Here is a 26390-nt window from a genome sequence, read left to right as displayed (position 1 = left end):
GAAAACGCTGATTTTCCTTAGAAATTCAAATGTATTTGAAGATAGAATTTAAAGTTTGGGAAAACCCACTAGAGTATAGATGAAAGCACTTTAGTTAGATATCGCTATGCACTCTGGGAATAGCAGTTCATGCCACATCACATGACATTTGCAATTTTTCGATATCGGTCATCGACGGTATCGGAGATGGTCTTTAAGCGTGTGATGAGGCTTTATAGATAAGGACTTCACAAAATAAGATTTTTTTTTCGTCGTTTGAAGCCACGAAAAACTTTCACTTGGCTTTACGCCATGGACGCCAGAAACGATTCATTGACATTACATTTTGGACTACGTGATATTAGCTAGCTAGATAACTTGCTAAATTAGCTGACGTTGACTTGTAACGTTAATCGAAATGAGAGAAAGGTCTGATGCTAGCTAGCCAATTTTTATGAAAAGCTCGTCGTTATGTGTAGTTAGCTAACTTACTGTTGTTGGCTAGCAATACTAGGGGCTAGCTAGCAAACACAGACATTTGATACAATGATGTGCAGCTAACGTTAGAGATGAGTGGAGCTTGCTCGAACTTGCTTGGTCTAACTTACTCAAAATGCTCCGTTATTTAGTAGGTAGCTAAGTTACTTGCAATAACTTTAAGGAAACCATTCATATTGCTTGCTTGTTAGCTACTTAGCTTTCTACTGCAGTTTTCAAACCAGATAGCTAACGTTAGCAAGGATTAACTACTTCCTTGAAGTCTATAGTTACTCATCTTGGGATATTTTAGTTGGATGTTGAGCCTCCATCAGTAACCACGATATTATTGACCAGATAAGAGGCTAACATTGCATAGAGTTACTGGTTCAGTGGTTGAACTTGTTGATAAGACTAGGTCTCATTGCTAATATAGCTGGATCCATAACTCAGTTAGATGGCAAACGTTAGCTAACTTAATTGTCTTGAATGACGGGGASTTAATTCAAAAGCGCATCAGACCATGTTTTTGTACTGGTCTTACTTTCAAGAGACCATTGTCATTAGTTAAATAAATAGCTAGCCAGCTATTTAAGTCAGTTGCTGAGGATGACTGACTCAGAAAGTCCCCTTTCAAATTCTGTTTTGGGAGACTTGCAGTGGCTTTGCATGGTAACACTGTTCATTGCATCCAGCATTACATTGATACTGTATCTAATACAGTATTTTTACGACGATCTACGGATACAGAAGCCTGAGCAAAACAATGCGGTTTCGGAGGAAGCGGACGCTCTGTTGGGATGGGCGCTGTCACTGAAAAGCTGGAAAAGGCAGTGGAGAGGTGTTTGGTGCAGAGCGTTGAATGACGAATCGAGGAAGTCTGGGGTGAGTCCCATGACCCATACACTAGTTTATTTAACTTTCCAAATTACTATGGATTTACACAAGTTGCCTGTAGCTAAATAAATGAATAGGAAAGTCAGTAACAGACGTTAGAAAGAATCTACTATATCAGAACAAACAACATATGAATACAGGATCTGTATTAAATGAAACAAGACCTGAGCACACAGGTAAGCCTTGTAGTAGAAGAGATCACCTTCACAGAATCCAGTGTCAACAATCTTGATTCCTGTACCTTGCTACTGTGCCTTGTAACCTTTTCACCTCATACCAAATTGTAAACATGATCAATTTGTAACATGTTCTCTGACTCTTTAGTTGAAACTGTCAAAAATGAAGTGTAATGTTGAGATAATGTCAGTTGTTGGGGCATAGCTTTTTGCTGACCACCACCTGACCCAGGTACTCCTAACTCARACAGAGCCCAGTGCAACTAACATTTGAAGAGGAGAGCCTTCAGTCATCAGAGCTGGTGGTTGGCCAAGTGTCCAGCTTCAAAAAATCTGCTGGTCAGAAGGTAAGATAAAGTCCCTGTGTCTCAGACTGGCTCTCATCGAATGGCTAGCAACAAATTGCACACAGAATGAAAAGCTCAGTACATGATTTTGTATAGTTCAGATATGGTTCATTGTTGTTTCTAAATGCTTATTTTCCTGATTAAAATCAAGTTTGAGGTAAGAGTTTGACAGTGGATGACTCTTAAACATTAGCTACAGTTAGTAAAGAAAGCAATTATGCTGTTGCCATTTCCTAATCAATGTGCCCTAATATCATAACCAGCCTCTATAGTCAATGTAAATGGCAGTGTTCTATTGGTGCTGCAGCCTTTTAACTTCATTTCAGGTCCGCAGTGGCCAATATTCTGATTCACACAATGTCCATTAGCTTCACTGGCACTTCCAGACATTTTCCTCCTCGCCTTAAATTGTCTGGCCAGAGCCAATAGCACATTTTTACGACCTCCTCTCCAGCTCCAAGTTTATGGGATCCTCATATAACCAGCGCCTCTTCTAAAAAGGTGAAGAGAATTCTCACTGTTTTTATACATTCTCTGTAAATCAATAATATTTTCACCAATAGCATTAGCAGATTTTGTATGGAAAAGGAAAGCAAAGCAGGGTTTTTCAGATGGACTAGTCTGTTATTTAAGCTGCAATACCTAACTTTTTGGGCGACCTGACCAAATTCACATAGATGTGAATTATAGATCTGTCCTTCTCATTGAAAGCAAGTCTAAAAAGCAGTAGATTTGTTCTATGTGTGCTATTTCTACGATTGCCGTTGTTACGTTTTTGTATCTTTTACATTTTCGGTTTTGTACACCAGGTTCAAACAACTGAAAATACAATATTTTTGGTTATTGAAAATATATTTCACAGCGGTTTAGATGGTACAATGATTCTCTGCACTTGTTTGTTTTGTCACGAACTGAAATTAGGAGAGCTATTAGAATTTTATCAACCAGGAAATGTCGAAGTGATTTCTGCACATTGCACCTTTAAATGCCTGCTCAATTTATTTTGTTTAGGATTTTCTGTAATATGCAAGATCCAGATGCTGCTTCATTGTTTTTAGAGACTTTGGTAAACAAAGGCTTATCCTTGACCTGCCTGCATGAGTGAGTGTGCAGTAAGAAGCTTAGTAGCTGTCTCCTTATAGCCAGCCCAGTACAGATCAACACTAAGGAGATGAGGGAAGTGATGATGAGGAGGATCCTGCTGGGAGAAATGGGAAGTATGATGACATACTTCATGTTTGGAGCTTTCAAGTTGATTGTTGTCACACACTGAACTAGTCAAAAAAAGAAAAAAGAAAACACACACACACATTAAGAAGAAAACCAGGTAAACAAGTCTGAATGTGAACCATGTATGTACTTTGCAAGAATACCACAATTATGATTGGGCATGTTTAGCACCAAGCACCTTTTTACCTCAAATAGTTTTTTTGTGTAACCTTGATTACTGTACGGTACTATTGTAACTGTATGCTGTCTTGTCTTCCCCTAGGCTGCACAATGCAAGGTTGTCGGGGACAAGCTTCAGTTCTCCCTCAGTGCATCACCATCAGCCATGTCTCCAGGAGAGCCCTGTAGTTACAGCGTGAAGATATCTCCACTTGAACTGCAGGTAAAGGAACACAACAGTTATGTCCACTACATCTGCAGCTAACATCTTTCCCATCTCTATTGGAGCGATGCTTTAGACAAACAAAGGGAGAGTGAGGAAGAGAGGAGGAGGGTGGGCTCCTGGTTCTCTCCTGTGTTGTCTTAATGGAGGAACCTCTGTGATTTATTAAACATGACACACTTCAGCTAGCTTTGCTGCTGCTATGAGAATCGGATTAAATGGCGAGGGCCTAGAGTTTGGAAGATGTCCTGGATACCTTATTTAAATCACTGTCTGTCTAATGTAAAATACTGGAAGGGGTATAGGTGCCCCTTCTTGGTAAAGGTGCCCCATTTTTCCTTCTATCTCTACTTTTGTCATTGGAGAAGAGAGAAATTAAGAATAATTTCTCACCCAAAAGTGATGTTGAGAAATGTTCCCTCTTTCATGTTAAACAAGGTAGAGATGGCTTGATACATCCATTTTATTAGCATCACCCGTAACTGGGCACGATTTAAAGTCAAATCTCTGACTCAGGCTCACCCATCATTTTTAGCAATCTAGCCTTTCCCTCTGCTGGTTTTCCCCTCTAGGTTGCTTGCTGTAGCTAGTACTACTTGTGGTTTCATATTGAACATCATGAAAGTGAGAAAGACAGCCGGAGTGTGTGTTGTGGGTATATTATATAAAGCTCTATAAGCTTCCATCCCGTTTAAGTTATTGAGCTAGTTGTTAAGCGGTTGCAAATGCACGGCTAGTAAGTGGCTGTTGAAGTTAACCCAATTGAAATAAAGCTATTTTTTAATAAATCTGGTGCTTGACTTGTTGCCTCGTTGTGTAAAAGTCCAGTGAGAGGTAAAAAATCTAAAGCCAGGACTAGGTTTGGTTTGGTCAGGACACCTTTTGTTAGGGTTTTGGATTGGTTGTTGTTTTTGGGAGGGGTAGAGGGAGGCTATTGTTTAAAAAAAAATCATACTCCCTTCTTCAGTTTGGTCTGGAAAAGTCCTGGGGGCAGGCCTTTTGTAATATTTTCATCCTTTTTCACATTGCAACTGACTGACTCTGACTGACACTAGAATGGTCCCTGTTCTTGTTATGAGTGATTGTGAGGGATATATTTGAACAGTATATTGAGCCAGTGTGTTTCTCTTTCTGCCTCACTCACACGCTCTGTGGTTTTGCAGCTTAGTGCACTTTGGCCATGTGTAACCACACAGTTGTAACACAACTGTAGTATCATTGCAGTGGGGCATTTCATGTGACTGACGTAATGGGTTACTTTAAATGGAATCCTTTTGTTCTCAGGTATTTTTTCCTAAACCATAAGACACTAGGCAATATTCATTCRCCATTACCATAATGACACCGTGTTTGTTAACATTTTCCCACACATTGATGATACATCTCCCATGGAAATAGTAGTGCTTCTGGCAAAATATGGTTGCTGTACTTTACTCACCATTACTTGACTCCATTTGTACTGTGCTTTATGTAACACTAAGGCCTACACTTTTTCCAGTATGACCAAAACCTATTTTTACTGATCAAACTGATTTTTGCTAAATATTTATATTGTATTTTAGTGCTATCAGAAAAAGCCTTTGTTTGGTAACATAGTTGGCTGTACAGTCAGAGTGGATTTTAGGCATGCTGGGACAGGATGGCCCAGTCACTAGCACACAGTCCTCTCTCCCTCTATAGCCCTCTGTCTGTCTCTCTCCCACACTCGCTCACTCTCCTTCTCTCTCACTTACTCTCTTTTTCTCTTTATGGTGGACTGCTCAATTACAGCTCATTGTGTTGGCTTGCACTCTGCAGGGGTGAAGCGTGTATTTGGGATAATACAACAACTGTGTTGTTGCTCATGGTCGTTCTGTTGCCCTCTGTTCCCCAGTTGGACTTGCAGATGAGGGAGGGTGAAGGAGAGGTCTGGGTGGGCTGGGGGGTGTCCCATCTGGAGACATGGGACCTGCAGCTCAGCCCCAGCTTCACACAGGTATGGCCCATAACCCGCAGTCTGTGGTATAAAATATATATAAGGCAAACATTTGAAAAACTAAGATCTTCAATACTTCCTGAGGGTAAACTGCAAACCTCAACATGTTTTATTTTTTTATGATGTTTCCAAAAATCATCAGTCCAGACAAGTCAAACTGTAATGGAGATGATTGCTAGTGATGTGATGGTGGAGTGTTGATCCGTTTGTCTGTCAGGACAGTGCCACAGGCCCCAGTGTGGCTGCAATAAAGGACGTGCTGAGACAGCTGCTGTGTGCGGCGCGTCCCTCCGTGATGCTGAGTTGCAGGCCTGCTCAGGCCACAGAGGTCAAGGTGAGAGGAAGACATTACAGTTTGACACTGGAACAGGACTCCCGTGGGTCAGGACAGGATTGACAGACCAAAGGAACAGGCAGTACAGGAATAGTTATAAACAGTTTTTTTGGGGGAGATAGAAATATGCAATGTGTGAAAAAGAAAAAAAAACGATTATAGTTTACTTTATAAAAATGAAATGTAAAATATATGGTCATTTTCCCCTTCCATCAACCCACTCCAGTTGTAGCCAGCAATGTCGGCGTGGCATTGACTAAAATACAGTAGAATAGAATACAGTATATACAGTGGGGAGAACAAGTATTTGAAACACTGCCGATTTTGCAGGTTTTCCTACTTACAAAGCATGTAGAGGTCTGTAATTCTTATCATAGGTACACTTCAACTGTGAGAGACCAGAACCTAAAACAAAAATCCAGAAAATCACATTGTATGATTTTTAAGTAATTCATTTGCATTTTATTGCATGACGTAAGTATTTGATACATCAGAAAAGCAGAACTTAATATTTGGTACAGAAACCTTTGTTTGCAATTACAGAGAGCATACGTTTCCTGTAGTTCTTGACCAGGTTTGCACACACTGCAGCAGGGATTTTGGCCCACTCCTCCATACAGACCTTCTCCAGATCTTTCAGGTTTCGGGGCTGTCGCTGGGCAATACGGACTTTCAACTCCCTCCAAAGATTTTATTTTGGGTTCAGGTCTGGAGACTGGCTAGGCCACTCCAGGACCTTGAGATGCTTCTTACGGAGCCACTCCTTAGTTGCCCTGGCTGTGTGTTTCGGGTCGTTGTCATGCTGGAAGACCCAGCCACGACCCATCTTCAATGTCTTACTGAGGGAAGGAGGTTGTTGGCCAAGATCTCACGATACATGGCCCCATCCATCCTCCCCTCAATACGGTGCAGTCATCCTGTCCCCTTTGCAGATAAGCATCCCCAAGAATGATGTTTCCACCTCCATGCTTCATGGTTGGATGGTGTTCTTGGGGTTGTACTCATCCTTCTTCTTCCTCCAAACACGGCGAGTGGAGTTTAGACCAAAAAGCTCTATTTTTGTCTCATCAGACCACATGACATTCTCCCATTTCTCCTCTGGATCATCCAGATGGTCATTGGCAAACTTCAGACGGGCCTGGACATGCGCTGGCTTGAGCAGGGTGACCTTGCGTGCGCTGCAGGATTTTAATCCATGACGGCGTAGTGTGTTACTAATGGTTTTCTTTGAGACTGTGGTCCCAGCTCTCTGCAGGTCATTGACCAGGTCCTGCCGTGTAGTTCTGGGCTGATCCCTCACCTTCCTCATGATCATTGATGCCCCACGAGGTGAGATCTTGCATGGAGCCCCAGACCGAGGGTGATTGACTGTCATCTTGAACTTCTTCCATTTCTAATAATTTGTGCCAACACTTGTTGCCTTCTCACCAAGCTGCTTGTCTATTGTCCTGTAGCCCATCCCGCCTTGTGCAGGTCTACAATTTTATCCCTGATGTCCTTACACAGCTCTCTGGTCTTGGCCATTGTGGAGAGGTTGGAGTCTGTTTGATTCAGTGTGTGGACAGGTGTCTTTTTATACAGGTAACGAGTTCAAACAGGAGCACTTAATACAGGTAATGAGTGGAGAACAGGAGGGCTTCTTAAAGAAAAACTAACAGGTCTGTGAGAGCCGGAATTCTTACTGGTTGGTAGGGTGATCAAATACTTATGTCATGCAATAAAATGCAAATTAATTACTTAAAAATCATACAATGTGATTTTCTGGATTTTTGTTTTAGATTCCGTCTCTCACAGTTGAAGTGTACATATGATAAAATGACAGACCTCTACATGCTTTGTAAGTAGGAAAACCTGCAAAATCGGCAGTGTATCAAATACTTGTTCTCCCCACTGTACATATGAAATGAGTAAACATTATTAAAGTGACTAATGTTCCATGTTAATGTACAGTTGAAGTCGTAAGTTTTACATACCGTAGCCAAATACATTTAKARMCAGTTTTTCACAATTCCTGACATTTATTCTTGTAAAAATTCTCTGTCTTGGGTCAGTTAGGATCACCACTTTATTTTATGATTGTAAAATGTCAGAATAATAGTTGAGAGAGTGATTTATTTCAGCTTTTATTTCTTTCATCACATTCCCAGTGGGTCAGAAGTTTACATACACTCAATTAGTATTTGGTAGCATTGCCTTTAAATTGTGTAACTTGGGTCAAACGTTTCAGGTAGCCTTCCACAAGCTTCCCACAATAAGTTGGGTGAATTTTGGCCCATTCCTCCTGACAGAGCTGGTGCAACTGAGTCGGTTTGTAGGCCTCCTTGCTCGCAAACGCTTTTTCAGTTCTGCCCACAAATTGTCTATGGGATTAAGGTCAGGGCTTTGTGATGGCCACTCCAATACCTTGACTTTGTTGTCCTTAAGCCATTTTGCCACAACATTGGAAGCATGCTTGGGGTCATCGTCCATTTGGAAGACCCATTTTTTTTATTTCACCTTTATTTAACCAGGTAGGCCAGTTGAGAACAAGTTCGAGACGGGAGGGATTTTTATCGGGATGGGACAGGAAAGTTCCGGGTTTATAGAACTTTTGCAGAATCAGGACAGTACTGGAAAATTGACAAGACTGGACAGGAATACATTTTCCCTCCTGTGTCAACCTGTCGAAGACATACAACAACACATGCACCCTGTCAGCACATCGTGCTCCTGTCACCTGTTGGCCATTTCTATACCTCTCTATTGATAGATTGCCTGATATGCAGAAGTGCTGAATATCAACATAATTAGGTTGCTTAGTCTCCACCACGTGTTCCTGAGTCAGGTATGTTAATGCTGGGCTGGAACAAAAGCATGCACACCGTGTAGCTCTACACTTCTCTCCACTATATAATATTTGGTAGTACCTAATATCGGCATGTTCTCTGTCCGCTTCTCTAGGAGGCCTGTAAGCAGGTGACATCACCGCCCAAGCCCCCCCGCGCTCACGACTGGAAGCTTCTGGTGAAGAATATCCGGGTGACATGTAAGGAGCAGGAGGACGGTGCTGCAGGTGAGGGACACAACTGGATCACAACCTGGTTCAACCATGAACACATGGGCAAAACAATTAAGTGTTGCTACAGCGCCACATGTGCCTCATGTTGAGGTGGCTGCCAGCAGAGATAACAGTAGCGTGGACCTCAAAGAGCCGCTGAGACTTGTTATTTTCTGACATCAGTTGAACCCATTGAAGCCTACTCACTGTGGTTCCAAACTCTCCTACAGTAGCAGGGCTGTCAGAGCTGCAGATCATCAGCCACAGCAGGGAGAGAGAAGAGCGTCTCTCCCTGTATACATTACTGTTGATAATTAGATGTGTAGTGTTCAGCACTTCTCTCACCGGTTTCTTCTTTTTCATTAAAGCTAAGAGGACAACTATGCTGATAGGGTTTATTGTTGAAATGTGCAGTGTGGAATAAAGCCAAGGAGGCAGCAGCTATGCAATAGCCAGGGCAACTTGTGTCTCCACCAGTTGATACATTATTCATTCAGTTACAAGCCTGATAGCCAGACTGACTTCATCTCAGCCATTGACATGTACACTGATATTTCTAATATTGAGTTGCACCCCCCTTTTTCCTTAGAACAGCCTCAATTCGTCCGTGCATGGACTCTACAAGGTGTCAAGCGTTCCACAGGGATGCTGGCCGATGTTGATTTGAATTCTTCCCACAGTTGTGTCAAGTTGGATAAACCCAGCAGCGTTGCAGTTCTTGACGCACTCAAACCTGCCTGGCACTTAAATATTTTGTCATGCCCATTCACCCTCTGAATGGCACACATACGCAATCCATGTTTCAATTGTTTCCAGGTTTAAAAATCCCTCTTTAACCTGTCTCCTCTTAATTTATACTGATTTGAAGTGGATTTAATAAGTGACATCAATAAGGTATCTTAGCTTTCACCTGGATTCACCTGGCCAGTCTGTCATGGAAAGAGCAAGTGTTCCTAATGTTTTGTACACTCAATGTAAACGTACTGGTCACTACAAGTAACTATCTTGCTATATTACATAACAAAAAAAATAACATCAGTCCATCTGTTTCAGCTAGAGAGATCTGTTTTTTGCATGAGCTGCTTCTCAATCTACCTCATCCGCCAATATCTCCCTTCCGCATCTACGGTGAAAGGTGGCAGAGCTAAATCTGTTTTTCAGACCGTGAGACATCCCGAAAATCGGTCTTCTCACGAAAACATCAGTAGCGTCCATACGGTTTGGCCTACAAACTATTATGACCCTCTGGAAATTTTCAAGACTAGGAACAAGAGTCATCTGACAGTACCAGTTTAAATAATGAATGGAAGTGTATATGTATGGATATCGTTTAGTGCCTAAAATAAGGGGTTAAATACATGTCCCAAAATATATACAGTACCAGTCCAAAGTTTGGACACAGCTACTCATTCAAGGGTTTTTCTTTATTTGTACAATTTTCTACATTGTAGAATAATAGTGAAGACCTCAACACTATGAAATAACACATATGGAATAATGTTGTAACCAAAAAAGTGTTAAACAAATCAAAATATATTTTAAATGACAGATTCTTCAAAGTAGCCACCCTTTGTCTTGATGACAGCTTTGCACAGTCTTGGCATTCTCTCAACCCGCTTCATGATGTATAGACCTGGAAGACATTTCAATTAACAGGTGTGCCTTAAAAGTTAATTTGTGGAATTTCTTTCCTTAATGCATTTGAGCCAATCAGTTGGGTTGTGACAGTACAGTAGGGGTGGTATACAGAAGATAGCCCTATTTGGTAAAAGACCAAGTCCATATTATGGCAAGAACAGCACAAATAAGCAAAGGGAAATGACAGTCCATCATTACTTTAAGACATGAAGGTCAGTCAATGCAGAACATTTCAAGAACTCGGAAAGTGCAGTCGCAAAAACCATCAAGCGCTATGATGAAACTGGTTCTTATGAAGACCGCCACAGGAAAGGAAGACCCAGAGTACCTCTGCTGCAGAGGATAAGTTCATTCAAGTTACCAGCCTCAGAAATTGCAGCCCAAATAAATGCTTCAGAGTTCAAGTAACAGACACATCTCAACATCAACTGTTCAGAGGAGACTGCGTGAATCAGGCTTTCATGGTTGAATTGCTGCAAAGAAACCACTACTAAAGGACACCAATAATAAGAAGAGACTTGCTTGGGCCAAGAAACACGAGCAATGGACATTAGACCGGGGCAAATCTGTCCTTTGATCTGATGAGTCCAAATTGGAGATTTTTTTGGTTCTGACCACCGTGTCTTTGTGAGACACAGAATAGGTGAACGGATGATCTCCGCATGTATGGTTCCCACCATGGAGGAGGAGGTGTGATGGTTTGGGAGTGCTTTGCTGGTGACACTGTCGTGATTTATTTAGAATTCAAGGCTCACTTAACCAGCATGTCTACCACAGCATTCTGCAGCGATACACCAGTCCCACTAAGCACAAACCAGATGGGATATCATTTGTTTTTCAACAGGGATATAATTTGTTTTTCAACAGGACAATGACCTATAACACACCTCCAGGGTGTGTAAGGACTATTTGACCAAGAAGGAGAGTAATGGAGTGCTGCATCAGATGACCTGGCTTCCATAATCACCTGACCTCAACCCAATTGGGATGAGTTGGACCGCGGAGTAAAGGAAAAGCAGCCAACACGTATTCAGCATATGTGGGAACTCCTTCAAGACTGTTGGAAAAGCATTCCTCATGAAGCTGGTTTAGAGAATTCCAAGAGTGTYCAAAGCTGTCATCAAGGCAAAAGGTGGCTACTTTGAAGAATCTAAAATATGTTCCATGTAGTGACTCTTTTATTCAATGCATTTCTATGGGCTAATAGCAGTAATGTCCCCCAAAAAATGTATGCCTAAACTAAGGTGTTCAGACCATAGAAATATAATGAACTCATTCTAATACTGTAGGTTCAGACATCCAACGTCAATTACAATTTTATTCCATTTTCCAACAATTAATTGAACGTCGACTTAATCTAATGTTCAAACATTATAATGCTCATGACTTGGGTTGTCAGTGTACTGTACCAATCAACCCCAATGTTTGATTTGTATGGTGCCGTGCATTTCTGTTGAACTCCTCTTCTGTTGTTTCCACTTCGCAGGCCGTATGAATCCCCTGTGTGTGCTGCAGCTAGACGACCCTCCACAGAAACTCTCCACTTCAGTCCTACAGAACACAGCCAGCCCAGCCTGGGACCAGCCCTTCATCTTGTGAGTCCAGACTCGAGATCCACTGCTACTGCTGCGGCCAGAGAGTCTTTACAGAGCCCTTTTTATATGGATATCAAAAATGAAGCTAGTAGACATTATAGTGGCATGTGAGCTCAATCTCATAGTAAACACTTGCCACCCAGTCGCATAATATCCAACCCACAGTCCCTTTCTCTCCCTCATTGTCTTCCTGTTGCTCGTTCTCAGTTTTGTAAATGTTCCTCTCTCTCACCAAGTGAGCTGAATGGACGATCAAAAGAGCTCAATATTCAGCTGCTGGATGATGGGAAACCTCAGAGTAAGTATATATTTGTTTTGTATCTCTAAATTTAGGCACAGGGAGAGGTAAGGACACTAATAGTATGTCTGATACACACCCACAATATTTGAATTTAAGAACAATTCAAGCTTTTTTTTATCACCCTTTAAATATGTCTGATAGCCTTAAAATGTTGTCATTTTACTCATACAGTGACTTGTTTGTGAGCAAAATTATACAGTTGAAGTCGGAAGTTTACATACACCTTAGCCAAATACATTTAAACTCAGTTTTTCACAATTCCTGACATTTAATCCTAGTAAAAATTCCCTGTCTTAGGTCAGTTAGGATCACCACTTTATTTTATGAATGTGAAATGTCCGGATAATACTAGAGAGAATTATTTCATCACATTCCCAGTGGGTCAGAAGTTTACATACGCTCAATTAGTATTTGGTAGAATTTTCAGTTCCTCCTACACATTTTCTATAGGATTGAGGTCAGGGCTTTGTGATGGCCACTCCAATACCTTTGTTGTACTTAAGCCGTTTTGCCACAACTTTGGAAGTATGCTTGAGGTCATTGTCCATTTGGAAGACCCATTTGTGACCAAGCTTTAACTTCCTGACTGATGTCTTGAGATGTTGCTTCAATATATCCACATCATTTTCGTTCCTCACGATGCCATCTATTTTGTGAATTGCACCAGTCCCTCCTGCAGCAAAGCACCCCCACAACATGATGCTGCCACCCCCATTCTTCACGATTGGGATGGTGTTCTTCAGCTTGCCTCCCCCTTTTTCCTCCTAACATAACGATGGTCATTATGGCCAAACAGTTCTATTTTTGTTTCATCGAACCAGAGGACATTTCTCCAAAAAGTATGATCTTTGTCCCCATGTGCAGTTGCAAACCGTAGTCTGGCTTTTTTATGGCGGTTTTGGAGCAGTGGCTTCTTCCTTGCTGAGTGGCCTTTCAGGTTATGTCGATATAGGACTCGTTTTACTGTTGATATAGATACTTTTGTACCTGTTTCCTCCAGCATCTTCACAAGGTCCTTTGCTGCTGTTCTGGGATTGATTTACACTTTTCGTACCAAAGTACGTTAATCTCTAGGAAACAGAACGCGTCTCCTTCCTGAGCGGTATGACGGCTGCGTGGTCCCATGGTGTTTATACTTGCGTACTATTGTTTGTACAGATGAACGCGGTACCTTCAGGCGTTTGGAAATTGCTCCCAAGGATGAACCAGACTTGTGGAGGTCTACAATTTTTTTCCTGAGGTCTTGGCTGATTTCTTTTGATTTTCCCATGATGTCAAGCAAAGAGGCACTGAGTTTGAAGGTAGACCTTGAAATACATCCACAGGTACACCTCCAATTGACTCAAATTATGTCAATTAGCCTATCAGAAGCTTCTAAAGCCATGACATAATTTTCTGGAATTTTCCAAGCTGTTTAAAGGCACAGTCAACTTAGTGTATGTAAATCTCTGACCCACTAGAATTGTGATACAGTGAAATAATCTGTCTGTAAACAATTGTTTGACAAATTACTTCTTTCATGCACAAAGTAGGTGTCCTAACCGACTTGCCAAAACTATAGTTTGTTAACAAGAAATTTGGAGTGGTTGAAAAATGAGTTTTAATGACTCCAACCTAAGTGTATGTGAACTTCCGACTTCAACTGTATGTATGAAGTCTTGTTATAGCAAACTGATTGGGATGTGTTGTCTTCCTGACAGACTCCTTAATGGGTCAAGTGTCCGTGCCTTTTGATCTGGTGAAGAAGCAACCCAAAGGACAGCAAACATTTGCCCTCATATCCAAAGACCAAGTGACTGGGTCACTTACTGCTGAGGCAAGATAACTACCTTTTTTAAGGCCCAGTGTGTTTTATATATATTTCCACACTGAGGTAGGAATAATATTGTGAAAATTATGATAATGCCCTTTTACTGTAAGAGCTGTGAAAAAAGACCCCCTGAAATGTCAGCCTGTTTTGGTGGGATGGAGTTTTGACCTGCCTGGTGACATCACCAGTTGGTTAACAGACCAGTAAGAAAGAGTTCCAAACCTCTCTGCCAATAACAGCTAGTTTTCCGCTCCTCACTCCCAGACCGTCTTAGCAAAATTCTTGCTTGTCAAATTGCTCTTAGCTAAGAAGCTATTTTTGTTTCTTTTTGGACATTTTATTGAAAAGATTCACAGTAAGTTACTTAATTGTTCCCCAGAAATTATTTGATATAGAAATAACAATATCTGCTTTGGACATTTTAACATCTTAATACATATCAAATTCATATCCAATACCTTACCGTTTTACACAATGAATCATGTCATTCCATCCTTTCTCTCGTCCCCAAGTTTACCTACTTGGAACCTAGCGAGGTGCGGTCTTGGCAGTCCCCTACTCCAGCCCCCACTAAGAGAGTGGAGATGGACCGCACGGTCATGCCCTGCGGTACTGTGGTCACCACAATCACTGCAGTGAAGAGTAAACCAGCTCGACCTCTACTGCCTGGACTCAGCAAAAATCCAACCCAGCGTACGTATTGAGTCTTTAACAATACAATTAACGTTTAAGATGGAACCCCAAAAGTATGACAGCAGGTAACCTAGCGGTTAAGAGCTTTGGTCCAATAACCGAAAGGTCGCTGGTTTGAATCCTGAGCCAACTAGATGGAACATCTGTTAATGTGCCCTTGAGCAAGGCACTTAACCTGAATTGCTCCTGTAAGTCATTCTGGCTAAGAGGGTCTGCTAAAAGACTAAAATGTAAATGTATGGCAATAATWTGGAGGTAATTTAGTCCTCCTTGTCCACATACTATCAACTATTCTCTGAGGCTTTGATGTTCAGGCTTTTGGACTTTTATTCAACACTGCCTCTTGTCTAGGCTTTACTATGAGATGTTGCTTACAGGAGATGGGCTCAGCTTATTTTAACTCAAATGTATAGAATGCAATTACCGGTATTATTGTCAATAAAATGATAAGGATCTTATCCAAGTGATCTTGCATGTTTTCAGAGACCCCCTTGAAGCCTCCCAGCAGCACCAAGTCCAAGCTGTCGTCTCGGAGGGTGTCAGAGCAGCCATCCATGCTGGGGACGATGGGGAGCAAGGCCCTGTCCTCCTCAGACACAGAGCTGCTCATGCTCAATGGGTCTGATCCCGTAGCAGAGGCCGCCATCCGCCAGCTCCACGAGTCAGCCAAGCAGAAGCTCAAGTCCCCGGTCAAGAAGAGCACCATCATCATCTCAGGAGTGGCCAAGGTACCATAATAATACGTAAGATTTGGTTAGGGCTTTTCTGAAACCCAAAGACACTTGAACTCAAAGGCATACCATACAGTGCAGCTCGGCAGTACACTCCAAAGGTCAAATAGGGGATGCTTATATTTGCCCATTTTCACTGCATTTGCAAGTGGGTAACCTGCACAAGTGTGAAATGCAAATGTTTTTTGCATATCCAAACCCTCACTGAGACACCCACAAAGATTGTGATCACAGTCAGGGATCAGCCATTATTGATGGCGACCCTGGAGCAATTAGAGTTAAGTGCCTTGCTCAAGGGCAGAGCAACATTTTTTTTCACGTTGTTGGTTTGGGGATTCAAACTAGCAACCTTTTGGTTACTGGCCCAAAGCTCTAACCGCTAGGCTACTCTCTACCTCTTAGAGGCTCTTCAGCTCTTCTTTTTGAAATGTTAAGAGTGGGTTTTCTATTCTGTACTCCATTTCCTAGACCCCTCTTTCTCAGGATGATGAGATGGCATTGATGGTGGGCTACGCTGCTGCGATGGATGCCTCCATGTCGGAGCAGGGTTCTCAGGAGATTTCTGTGGCGACTGCGTCAGTAGTAGGAGCCAGTAGCAACCCCCCGGCCGCGTGGTCAGAACCCCAGGAGGGCCCCAGTGGAGTTGCCCAGGCTCAAGCCCAGCAGGCCCCGGAGGACTGGGAGAGCCAAGCAGAAGAGGACCCAGACAGGAATGCAGATAAAACCTCCATGTCCCTCTGCATCTCAGAGTCAGGCTCCAAAAAGAGCAGGGGTGAGAGTTTATGGGATGGTGCCCTATGCCGGCACTGTGGCAAATCTTTAAGATCTTATTGTTGTGTCTATTTTTAACCTTATTCTCTCCTAAAATATTCTACCGGCCATATCACTTTGGTAACTCTCTTACTCTACTCAAGTCCTTATGATCCTGGTCACCACTCCAGTCTGTTGTTTTTAGTGTCTGTCTCTCTCTCTTTCCATCTCGTGATCTGATTTCTCATTTTTCCTTCCTCCTATGTCCACCCTTCCCTTGTCTCTTTATTCTTTGCCATCTTAAAGAGGATACCATTGCTAACCAGAAATGTTTTCCTGAAGAGTAAGTTACCTCACAAGCAGCTGTTAGTAGCTTGGTACAGTAGTGACTAGACTAGCGTGCTATCCATCTATGAAATGTGACATTCACATTTTCTTTCAGATGGTATAACATCTTTTAGGCCGCAACAGCTCCAAGCTGAGTTGTAGGAGCAGTTTTAGGTGCACTTCTATCAAGGTCGGTGCTATTTTTCAGGAACAGAGTTGGGGCTGGGCAATATGGCCTAAAAATCGTATCTTAACGATTCACAATATATCACTTTTTAAAAAATTATGTTTTCTCTGAATACGCTTTGTTGTACAATTAAAGGTCAAATACACTGCATTTTCAATGATCTAAAGAATTTCCGGTTTGTGAAATTATATCCTTTTTTGCAATAATCACTGATCTGGCTTTCAAGTCTGTCTATTAAAATGTGTTTTTTGTTACAAATTTAACTAGAACCGTGCATAATGCACATTCACTAATAATGACTAACTTCTTGTAGCAGGCATAACAGAAAATGAACACGGGTTTCATAAACAATCTTTCAAGCACAAGCCCACGTAGAAGTGAGTAACCAGCTAATCTTTATATTTCAAGTTTAGCCAAATTGGAACTACAGTGCATTGGGAAAGTATTCAGACCCCTTGACTTTTTCCACATTTTGTTAAGTTACAGCCTTACTTTAAAATTGATTAAATTGTTTTTTTCTTTCATAAATCTACACATAATACCCATAATGACAAAGCATAAACAGGTTTTTTCTTTTTTTTTGCACACAAAGTAAATTAATAAAATATCACATTTATATAAGTATTCAGACCCTTTACTCAGACCTTTGGTAGCAATACAGCCTCGATTCTTCTTGGGTATGACGCTACAAGCTTGGCAAACCTGTATTTGGGGAGTTACTCCCATTGTCTGCAAATCCTCTCAAACTCTGTCAGGTTGGATGGGGAGCATCGCTGCACAACTATTTTCAGGTCACTCCAGAGATATTAGATCGGGTTCAAGTCCGGGCTCTGGCTGGGCCACTCATGGACATTCAGAGACTTGTCCCGAAGCCACTCCTGTGTTGTCTTGGCTATGTGCTTAGGATCGTTGTCCTGTTGGAAGGTGAAACTTCGCCCCAGTCTGAGGTTTTCATCAAGGATCTCTCTGTACTTTGCTCTGTTCATCTTTCCCTCGATCCTGACTAGTCTTCCAGTTCCTGCCGCTGAAAAAGATCTCCACAGTTTGATGCTACCACCACCATGCTTTACTGTAGGGATGGTGCCAGGTTTCCTCCAGATGTGACGCTTGGCATTCAGGCCAAAGAGTTCAAACTTGGTTTCATCAGACCAGAGAATCTTATTTCTCATGGTCTGAGAGTCCTGTAGGTACCTTTTGGCAAACTCCAAGCGAGCTGTCATGTGCCTTTTACTGAGGAGTGGCTTCCGTCTGGCCACTATACAATAAATGCCTGATTGGTGTAGTGATGCAGAGATGGTTGTCCTTCTGGAAGGTTCTCCCATCTCCACCGAGGAACTCTGGCGCTCTGTCAGAGTGACCATCAGGTTCTTGGTCACCTCCCTGACCAAGGCCCTTCTTCCCTGATTGCTCAGTTTGGCCGGGCGGCCAGCTCTGGGAAGATTCTTGGTGGTTCCAAACTTCCATTTTAAGAATGATGGAGGCCACTATTCTTGGGGACCTTCAATGTTGCAGACTTTTTGGGTACCCTTCTCCAGATCTGTGCCTTGACACAATCCTGTCTCGGAGCTCAACAGACAATTCCTTAGGCCTCATTGCTTGGTTTTTGCTCTGACATGCATGTGGGACTTATATAGACAGGTGTGTGCATTTCCATATCATGTCCAATCAATTGATCGTACCACAGGTGGACTCCAATCAAGTTGTAGAAACATCTCAAGGTTGATTAATGGGAATAGGATGCACCTGAGCTCAATTTAGATTGTCATAGCAAAGGGTCTGAATACTTATTTTCATAAGATATTTCTGTTTTATTTTTAATAAATTAGCAACATTTCTAAACCTTTTTTCACTTTGTCATTATGGGGTATTGTGTGTAGATTGATTACCATTTTTTTTATTTAATACATTTTAGAATAAGGCTATAACGTAACAAAATGTTGAAAAAGGAGAGAGAGAGCTTAACTAGCGTCTCCCGGTATGATGCGGTCAAGACAGGTACTATGTAATCATATTTGATGATAAATAACCTCGCTATGGCAGCTATTAGTCTACTATAACGCAAGTTGGCTTGCTTGGTTGGTTGCTGTCTCCCTCCTCCCTGCTCCCCGTTTCACTCGCTCACAGTAACTTACAGCTCCTCCCCCACTTGCTAGAGCAGCCATCCTCTCTCCCTCCTCTCCGCTTAATAACTTAGCTTAAAAAATGACTTTCCTGCTGCTTCTCTCTTTTTTTCACCTTTATTTAACCAGGTAGGCCAGTTGAGAACAAGTTCTCATTTACAACTGCGACCTGGCCAAGATAAAGCAAAGCAGTGCGACAAAATCAAACAACACAGAGTTACACATAAACAAACGTACAGTCAATAACACAATAGAAAAAGTATATGTACAGTATGTGCCAATGTAGAAGAGCAGGGAGGTAGGAAATAAATAGGCCATAGAGGTGAACTAATTACAATGTAGCATTAACACTGGAGTGATGGGTGTGCAGATGATGATGATGTGCAAGTAGAGATATTGGGGTGCAAAAGAGCACGAGGGTAAGTAATCATATGGGGGTGAGGTAGTTGGGTGTGCTATTTACAGATGGGCTGTGTACAAGGTACAGTGATAGGTAAGCTGCTCTGACAGCTGATGCTAAAAGTTAGAGAGGGTGATATAATACTCCAGCTTCAGTGATTTTTGCAATTCGTTCCAGTCATTGGCAGCAGAGAACTGGAAGGAAAGGCGGCCAAAGGAAGTGTTGGCTTTGGGGATGACCAGTGAGATATACCTGCTGGAGTACGTGCTACGGGTGGGTGTTGCTATGGTGACCAGTGAGCTGAGATAAGGCGGGGCATTACCTAGCATAGACCTATAGATGACCTGGAGCCAGTGGATTTTGCAACGAATATGTAGTGAGGGCCAGCCAACGAGAGCGTACAGGTCGCAGTGGTGGGTAGTATATGGGGCTTTAGTAACAAAACGGATGGCACTGTGATAGACTACATCCAATTTGCTGAGTAGAGTGTTGGAGGCTATTTTGTAAATGACATCGCCGAAGTCAAGGATAGGTAGGATAGTCAATTTTACGAGGGTATGTTTGGCAGCATGAGTGAAAGAGGCTTTGTTGCGATTCTAGATTTAATTTTGGATTGGAGATGCTTGATGTGAGTCTGGAAGGAGAGTTTACAGTCTAACCAGACACCTAGGTATTTGTAGTTGTCTACATATTCAGAACAGTCCAGAGGAGTGATGCTAGTCGGGTGGGAGAGGTGCGGGCAGCAATCGGTTGAAGAGCTTGCACTTAGTTTTACTTGCATTTAAAAGCAGTTGGAGGCCTCTAAAGGAGTGTTGTATGGCATTGAAGCTCGTTTGGAGGTTTGTTAGCACGGTGTCCAAAGAAGGGCCAGATGTATACAGAATAGTGTCGTCTGCATAGAGGTGGATCAGGGAATCACCAGCAGCAAGAGCGACATCATTGATATCTACAGAGAAAAGAGTTGGCCAGAGAATTGAACCCTGTGGCAACCCCATAGAGACTGCCAGCGGTCCGGACAACAGGCCCTCCGATTTGACTCACTGAACTCTGTCTGAGACATAGTTGGTGAACCAGGCGAGGCAGTCATTTGAGAAGCCAATGCTATTGAGTGTGCCAATAAGAATGCGGTGATTGACAGAGTCGAAAGCCTTGGCCAGGTCGATGAATACGGCTGCACAGTACTGTCTTTTATCGATGGCGGTTATGATATCGTTTAGGTCCTTGAGCGTGGCTGAGGTGCACCCATGACCAGCTCAGAAATCAGATTGCATAGTGGAGAAGGTAGGGTGGGATTCGAAATGGTCGGTGATCTGTTTGTTAACTTGACTTTCGAAGATTTTAGAAAGGCAGGGAAGGATGGATATAGGTCTATAACAGTTTGGGTCTAGAGTGTCTCCCCCTCTGAAGAGGGGGATGACCGCGGCAGCTTTCCGTACTGGGGATCTGGGGATCTCAGACGATACGAAAGAGAGGTTGAACAGGCTAGTAATAGGGGTTGCAACAATTTTGGCAGATAATTTTTGAAAGAGAGGGTCCAGATTGTCTAGCCCAGCTGATTTGGTAGGGATCCAGATGTTTTATCTCTTTCAGAACATCAGCTGTCACGATTTGGGTGAAGAAGAAGCAGGGGGGGCAAATTGCTACAGGGGGTGCTGAGATGTTGGCCGGAGTATGGGTAGCCATGGCCAGCCGTAGAAAAATGCTTATTGTAATGATCAATTATCGTAGATTTATCGGTGGTGACAATGTTTCCTATCCTCAGTGCAGTGGGCAGCTGGAAGGAGGTGCTCTTATTCTCCATGGACTTTACAGTGTCCCAAAACGTTTTGAAATGTTTGAAAGCCTTAGCTTTCCTAACTGACTGAGTATATTGGTTCTTGACTTCCCTGAAAAGTTGCATATCGCTTGGGCTATTCGATGCTAATGCAGAACACCACAGGATGATATTGTGCTGGTCAAGGACTGTCAAGTCTGGGGTAAACCAAGGGCTATATCTGTTCTTAGTTCTACATTTTTTGAATGGGGCATGCTTATTTAAGATGGAGAGGAAAGCGCTTTTAAAGAGCAACCAGGCATCCTCTACTGACGGGATGAGGTCAGTATCCTTCCAGGATACCTGGGCCAGGTCGATTTAGAAAGGCCTGTTTGCTGAAGTGTTTTAGGGAATGTTTGACAGTGATGAGGGGTGGTCGTTTGACCGCGGACCCATTACGCACGCAGGCAATGAGGCAATGATCACTGAGATCCTGGTTGAAGACAGCAGAGGTGTATTTAGAAGGCAAGTTGGTAAGGATGATATCTAAGAGGGTGCCCATGGTTACGGATTTAGGGTTGTACCTGGTAGGTTCCTTGATAATTTGTGTGAGATTGAGGGCATCTAGCTTAGACTGTAGGTCGGCCGGGGTGTTAAGCATGTCCCAGTTTAGGTCACCGAACAGTACGAACTCTGAAGATGGATGGGGGGCAATCAATTCACATATGGTGTCCAGGGCAAGGTTGAGGGCTGAAGGTGCTCTTTAACAAGCGACAACGGTGAGAGATTTGTTTCTGGGAAGGTGAATTTTTAAAAGTAGAAGCTCGAATTGTTTGGTCACAGACCTGGATAGTATGACAGAACTCTGCAAGCTATCTCTGCAGTAGATTGCAACTCCACCCCATTTGGCAGTTCTATCTTGTTGGACAATGTTATATTTAGGGATGGAAATTTCAGGATTTTTCGTGGCATTCCTAAGCCAGGATTCAAACATGGCTAGGACATCCGGGTTGGCAGAGAGTGCTAAAGCAGTGAATAAAACAAACTCAGGGTGGAGGCTTATAGTGTTAACATGCATGAAACCAAGGCTTTTACAGTTACAGAAGTCAACGAATGAGAGCGCCTGGGGAATGGGAGTGGAGCTAGGTGCTGCAGGACCTGGGTTAACCTCTACATCACCAGAGGAACAGAGGAGGAGTAGGATAAGGATATGGCTAAAGGCTATAAGAACTGGTCGTCTAGTGCGTTCGGAACAGAGAGTAAAAGGAGCAGGTTTCTGGGCGCGGGAGAATAGATTCAAGTCCTAATGTACAGAGAAGGGTATGGTAGGATGTGAATACAGTGGAGGTTAACCTAGGCATTGAGTGACGATGAGACTCTTCCTAGAGCTGGCCACCCGGCCAAACTGAGCAATCGGGGGACAAGGGCCTTGGTCAGGGAGGTGGCCAAGAACCAGATGGTCCCTCTGGCAGAGCTCCAGAGTTCCTCCGTGGAGATGGGAGAACCTTCCAGAAGGACAACCATCTCTGCAGCACTCCACCAATCAGCCCTTTATGGTAGAGTGGCCAGACGAAAGCCACTCCTCAGGAAAAGGCCCATGACAGCCTGCTTGGAGTTTGACAAAAGTCACATAAAGACTCTCAGACCATGAAAACAAGATTCTCTGGTCTGATGAAACCAAGATTGAACTCTTTGGCCTGAATGCCAAGCGTCACGTCTGGAGGAAATGTGGCACCATCCCTATGGTGAAGCATGATGGTGGCAGCAAGTTGCTGTGGGGATGTTTTAACAGCAATGGGTGTAAACTCTGGCCCGCGGGCCAATTTGGCCCTCGGGGTAATTATATTTGGCCCGCGAGACAATACCAAATTACTATAGAGCTGGCCGCCGGTATTATACAGCGCATTCACGCTAATACTACGAATCCCTAATGCTGCTGTTGTTTTCGCGCGCCAATCAGGACAGGACCAGAAACGCCTCTCTAGTCATAGCAACATAGACGCTACAACTGTCAGCGCGCTATCCCTTCCCAAAAATGGCGAAAAGAAAGCAGAAAAAGGAGCTTTCTGGACAAGTGGGAGGCAGAATGTCTGTTTACATATTAAAGACAAAACTGTTTTGTCTTGTTTTGTGGAGTCAACGTGGCTGTAAGTAAGGAGTACAACGACACTATGATACGAAACACCATGACAAATACAAGGACATGGACATGACTCAAAGGAGCAGAAAGTAGAGGAGATGAAAAGAAGTTTGGTTTCACAACAGAATATGTTCAAAAAGCCACATCACAAAGTGAGGCTGCTGTAAAGGTTGTTTAATAGTGGCAGCAGAGATCGCAAAATCAGCCCGGCCCTTTAATGAGGGAGAGTTGTGAAAAAGATTAGATCAGTGTGCAATATTAACGTTTTCTTTGTGACTTTTTTCTTGCTACAAGGCATGGGCTTGAATGGTGATTGATTTTTATCATTTTATTTGTAAATTATTAAGTGGAAAAAGTTTAAAAAAGTTTATTTTGTATTTAATCAAAGGCTGCAAATAAGAAAAGAGGCATACGATTTTTATTTAAATTTTATTTATTTAATAAATGATGCATTGATGTGTTTTTTCATTTGAAATTCGATTTTGCATGTCTCCACTATTAAATTATATATTGTATGGTAATAAGCGATGCTGTGATATATCAATGTTAAAGCAAAACTTGTTTGGGTCCATATTAAGGTTAATTTGTTCATGTTGCGCGCGGACTTTGTTCGGTTTTACATTTTGGCCCATGGGTATTTGATTTGACACCCTGTTTTACAGGGACTGGGAGACTAGTCAGGATCGAGCGAAAGATGAACCGAGCAAAATACAGAGAGATTTGAACTGCCTCAGGACCTCAGACTGAGACGAAGGTTCGCCTTCCAACAAGACAACAACCCTAAGCACACAGCCAAGACCACGCAGGAGTGGATTCGGGACAAGTCTCTAAATGTCCATGAGTGGCCCAGCCAGAGCCCGAACTTGAACCCGATCAAACATCTCTGGAGAGACCTGAAAATAGCTGTGAAGCGACGCTCACCATCCAACCTGACAGAGCTTGAGAGGAGAGAAGAGAAGATTGGGAGACATTCCCCAAATACAGGTGTGCCAAGCTTGTAGCGTCATACCCAAGAAGAATCGAGGCCGTAATCYCCGCCAAAGGTGCTTCAACAAAGTACTGAGTAAAGGGTCTGAATACTTATGTAAATGTGATATTTAAAWWWWWWATTCTTAATACATTTCCAAAAATGTCTAAAAACCTGTTTTTGCTTTGTCATTATGGGGTATTGTGTGTAGATTTATGAAGGGGGGAAAAAACAATTTTAATAAATTTTAGAAGAAGGCTGTAACATAACAAAATGTGGAAAAAGTCAAGGGGTCTGAATACTTTCCAAAGGCACTGTACATGTATTTTTGGCTTCAAAGACATTAACACTTGTAGGCTATAACAAATGTGCATTGTCTTGCAGTGACAGAACGATAATTGAGGAATTGCAAATAATTAATGATTACCTAGTTGGGCTAACTTTTTAAAAACTTCTTGATGTAGACCTACATCATCACCCTCTGCCTGCATCCCTACCTATAGCCTCTGGTATAATGCATTTCCACCTGTCACTCCGATGGTTTTCATATAAGCATTGTAGGCAACTCGACTGTGCCCAGAAAATGTCTAACTGCCCACAAACTGAATAGCCTTATTCTAGCTGGCTACTAGACAGAGACGCTGTCCGTTCAGCCACACCCCATGGACCTCCACTGTGCCTACCTGTACCGAGGCGCTGTCCATTCAGTGGTGCTAAATCACAGGCACGTCCTTAATGTGTCGATTTTTCTTAATTTCTTGGTCGAGTTTGTTTGTCTTTGTGTCCTTCCCGGTTGTAGGCTAAGTCATTCCTTTGTGTGCCTTTTATTTCAGTGCATGTATAYGATTTATTTGGCATAGTTTGCATTCGCGTCAGCTGTTTTATGCTCTGGTTACTTTCACATTGATGTTGGTATTTAAAGTGGGCATTGATAGCGTGTATTTTGCATCTGTCATTTTGCAGTGTATGCACTGCTCCACAAGTAGGATAAATGAGTAGGTATCCTACGCACATACTGTCCTGCTACCCAGCCGACAAAAATTAGGGGAGTCCGTGAGAATCACTCCCTGTCCCCCCTCAAGATAGGGAGACCCTGGGAAGTACTCTGTGGCCCCCCCCAGCCAAGGTCGGCACCGAATCTTGCTCAGACAGTCTGTTTTTAAGATACTATAATCGACATTGTTACAGTTATAATGTTTTACCCTAATTCTGACAAACTACACACATCATGACTAAAATTACACATCATTTATTATAATTTTACTGACTAGCACTACACACGTAATTGATTATAATTGTATGATTCTAATCAATTTCATACAATTATATGGCTTCAGGGTGGAATATTCTAGTCATTAATTTAAACCTATAAATTCCATCAACAGTAGCCTACAATATGTATCATGAGTTTGAGTAGTACGTTGTACAGGCCATTCCGRAGACCTTGAAACCAAATATAAAGCTCATATTGGGGTGATAATGTCTGGGGGACATTTTTGTTTTTGCTCTTCTCCAAATAGCATTTTAGAGTTTTTTWAAAATTGTGTAGAAGTACAGTAAATGTATTTCTACACCCCACTTTGCAATACCCGAGGTTTAGCCGAACTGACACCACTGCAACCCCATCCCCAAACTACTTCCCGCGGCTATGTAGAGGACACCATTTCAGTTATTGTTGAATTATATTATTTTACGACAACCTTGTCTTGTTTCTTCCTCTTCCTCCTACCAGGAGGCGGCTTCCTGCAAAAGAGTGCCAAGCTGTTCTTCCGCCGGCGCCGCCAGTGCAAGGACCCGGGTATGAGCCAGTCGCACAACGACCTGGTGTACCTGGAGCAACCTGTGAGTGTGGACCGAGAGAAACGCACGGCCACTTTCAGCCGGATGTTGAACCGCAAGCTGCTGCCCAAGAGCAAGAGCAAAGCCAACGGCTCCACAACCCAGACACCCACTCCCACCCTGGAGGAACAACACGCAGCCTGACTCTCCCTCCAATAGTTCTGGAGCCCCCCACGCCGCCACTCCTACCGCCTCTAGCCCCTTCTTTAGTCCTCCAGCCCCCCACTCCACCACCCCTACCACCTGCTTCTTCCCCTCCTCTAGTCCTCCAGCCCCCCACTCCACCACCCCTACCACCAGCTTCT

General features: G+C 42.8%; 1 protein-coding gene across 1 annotated transcript; it reads left to right on the top strand.

Moving 5' to 3' along the window:
• The first annotated feature begins 121 nt into the window (after positions 1–121).
• On the top strand, positions 122–26390 carry LOC111950634 (C2 domain-containing protein 2). The gene is made up of 13 exons (XM_023968377.2): positions 122–1341; positions 1781–1876; positions 3369–3488; positions 5362–5463; positions 5681–5797; positions 8738–8849; positions 11959–12067; positions 12304–12365; positions 14069–14184; positions 14691–14871; positions 15355–15599; positions 16071–16374; positions 25979–26390. Exons 1-13 carry the CDS (start codon positions 1066–1068, stop codon positions 26227–26229), a joined length of 2091 nt encoding a protein of 696 aa, XP_023824145.1. The 5' UTR covers positions 122–1065; the 3' UTR covers positions 26230–26390.

This window comes from Salvelinus sp. IW2-2015, linkage group LG23 (genome assembly GCF_002910315.2).
Source record: "Salvelinus sp. IW2-2015 linkage group LG23, ASM291031v2, whole genome shotgun sequence".
NCBI classification, from domain to species: Eukaryota; Metazoa; Chordata; class Actinopteri; order Salmoniformes; family Salmonidae; genus Salvelinus; species Salvelinus sp. IW2-2015.
The sequence above is the reverse complement of the archived record's forward strand: the minus strand, read 5'-3'. Positions and strand labels throughout refer to the sequence as shown.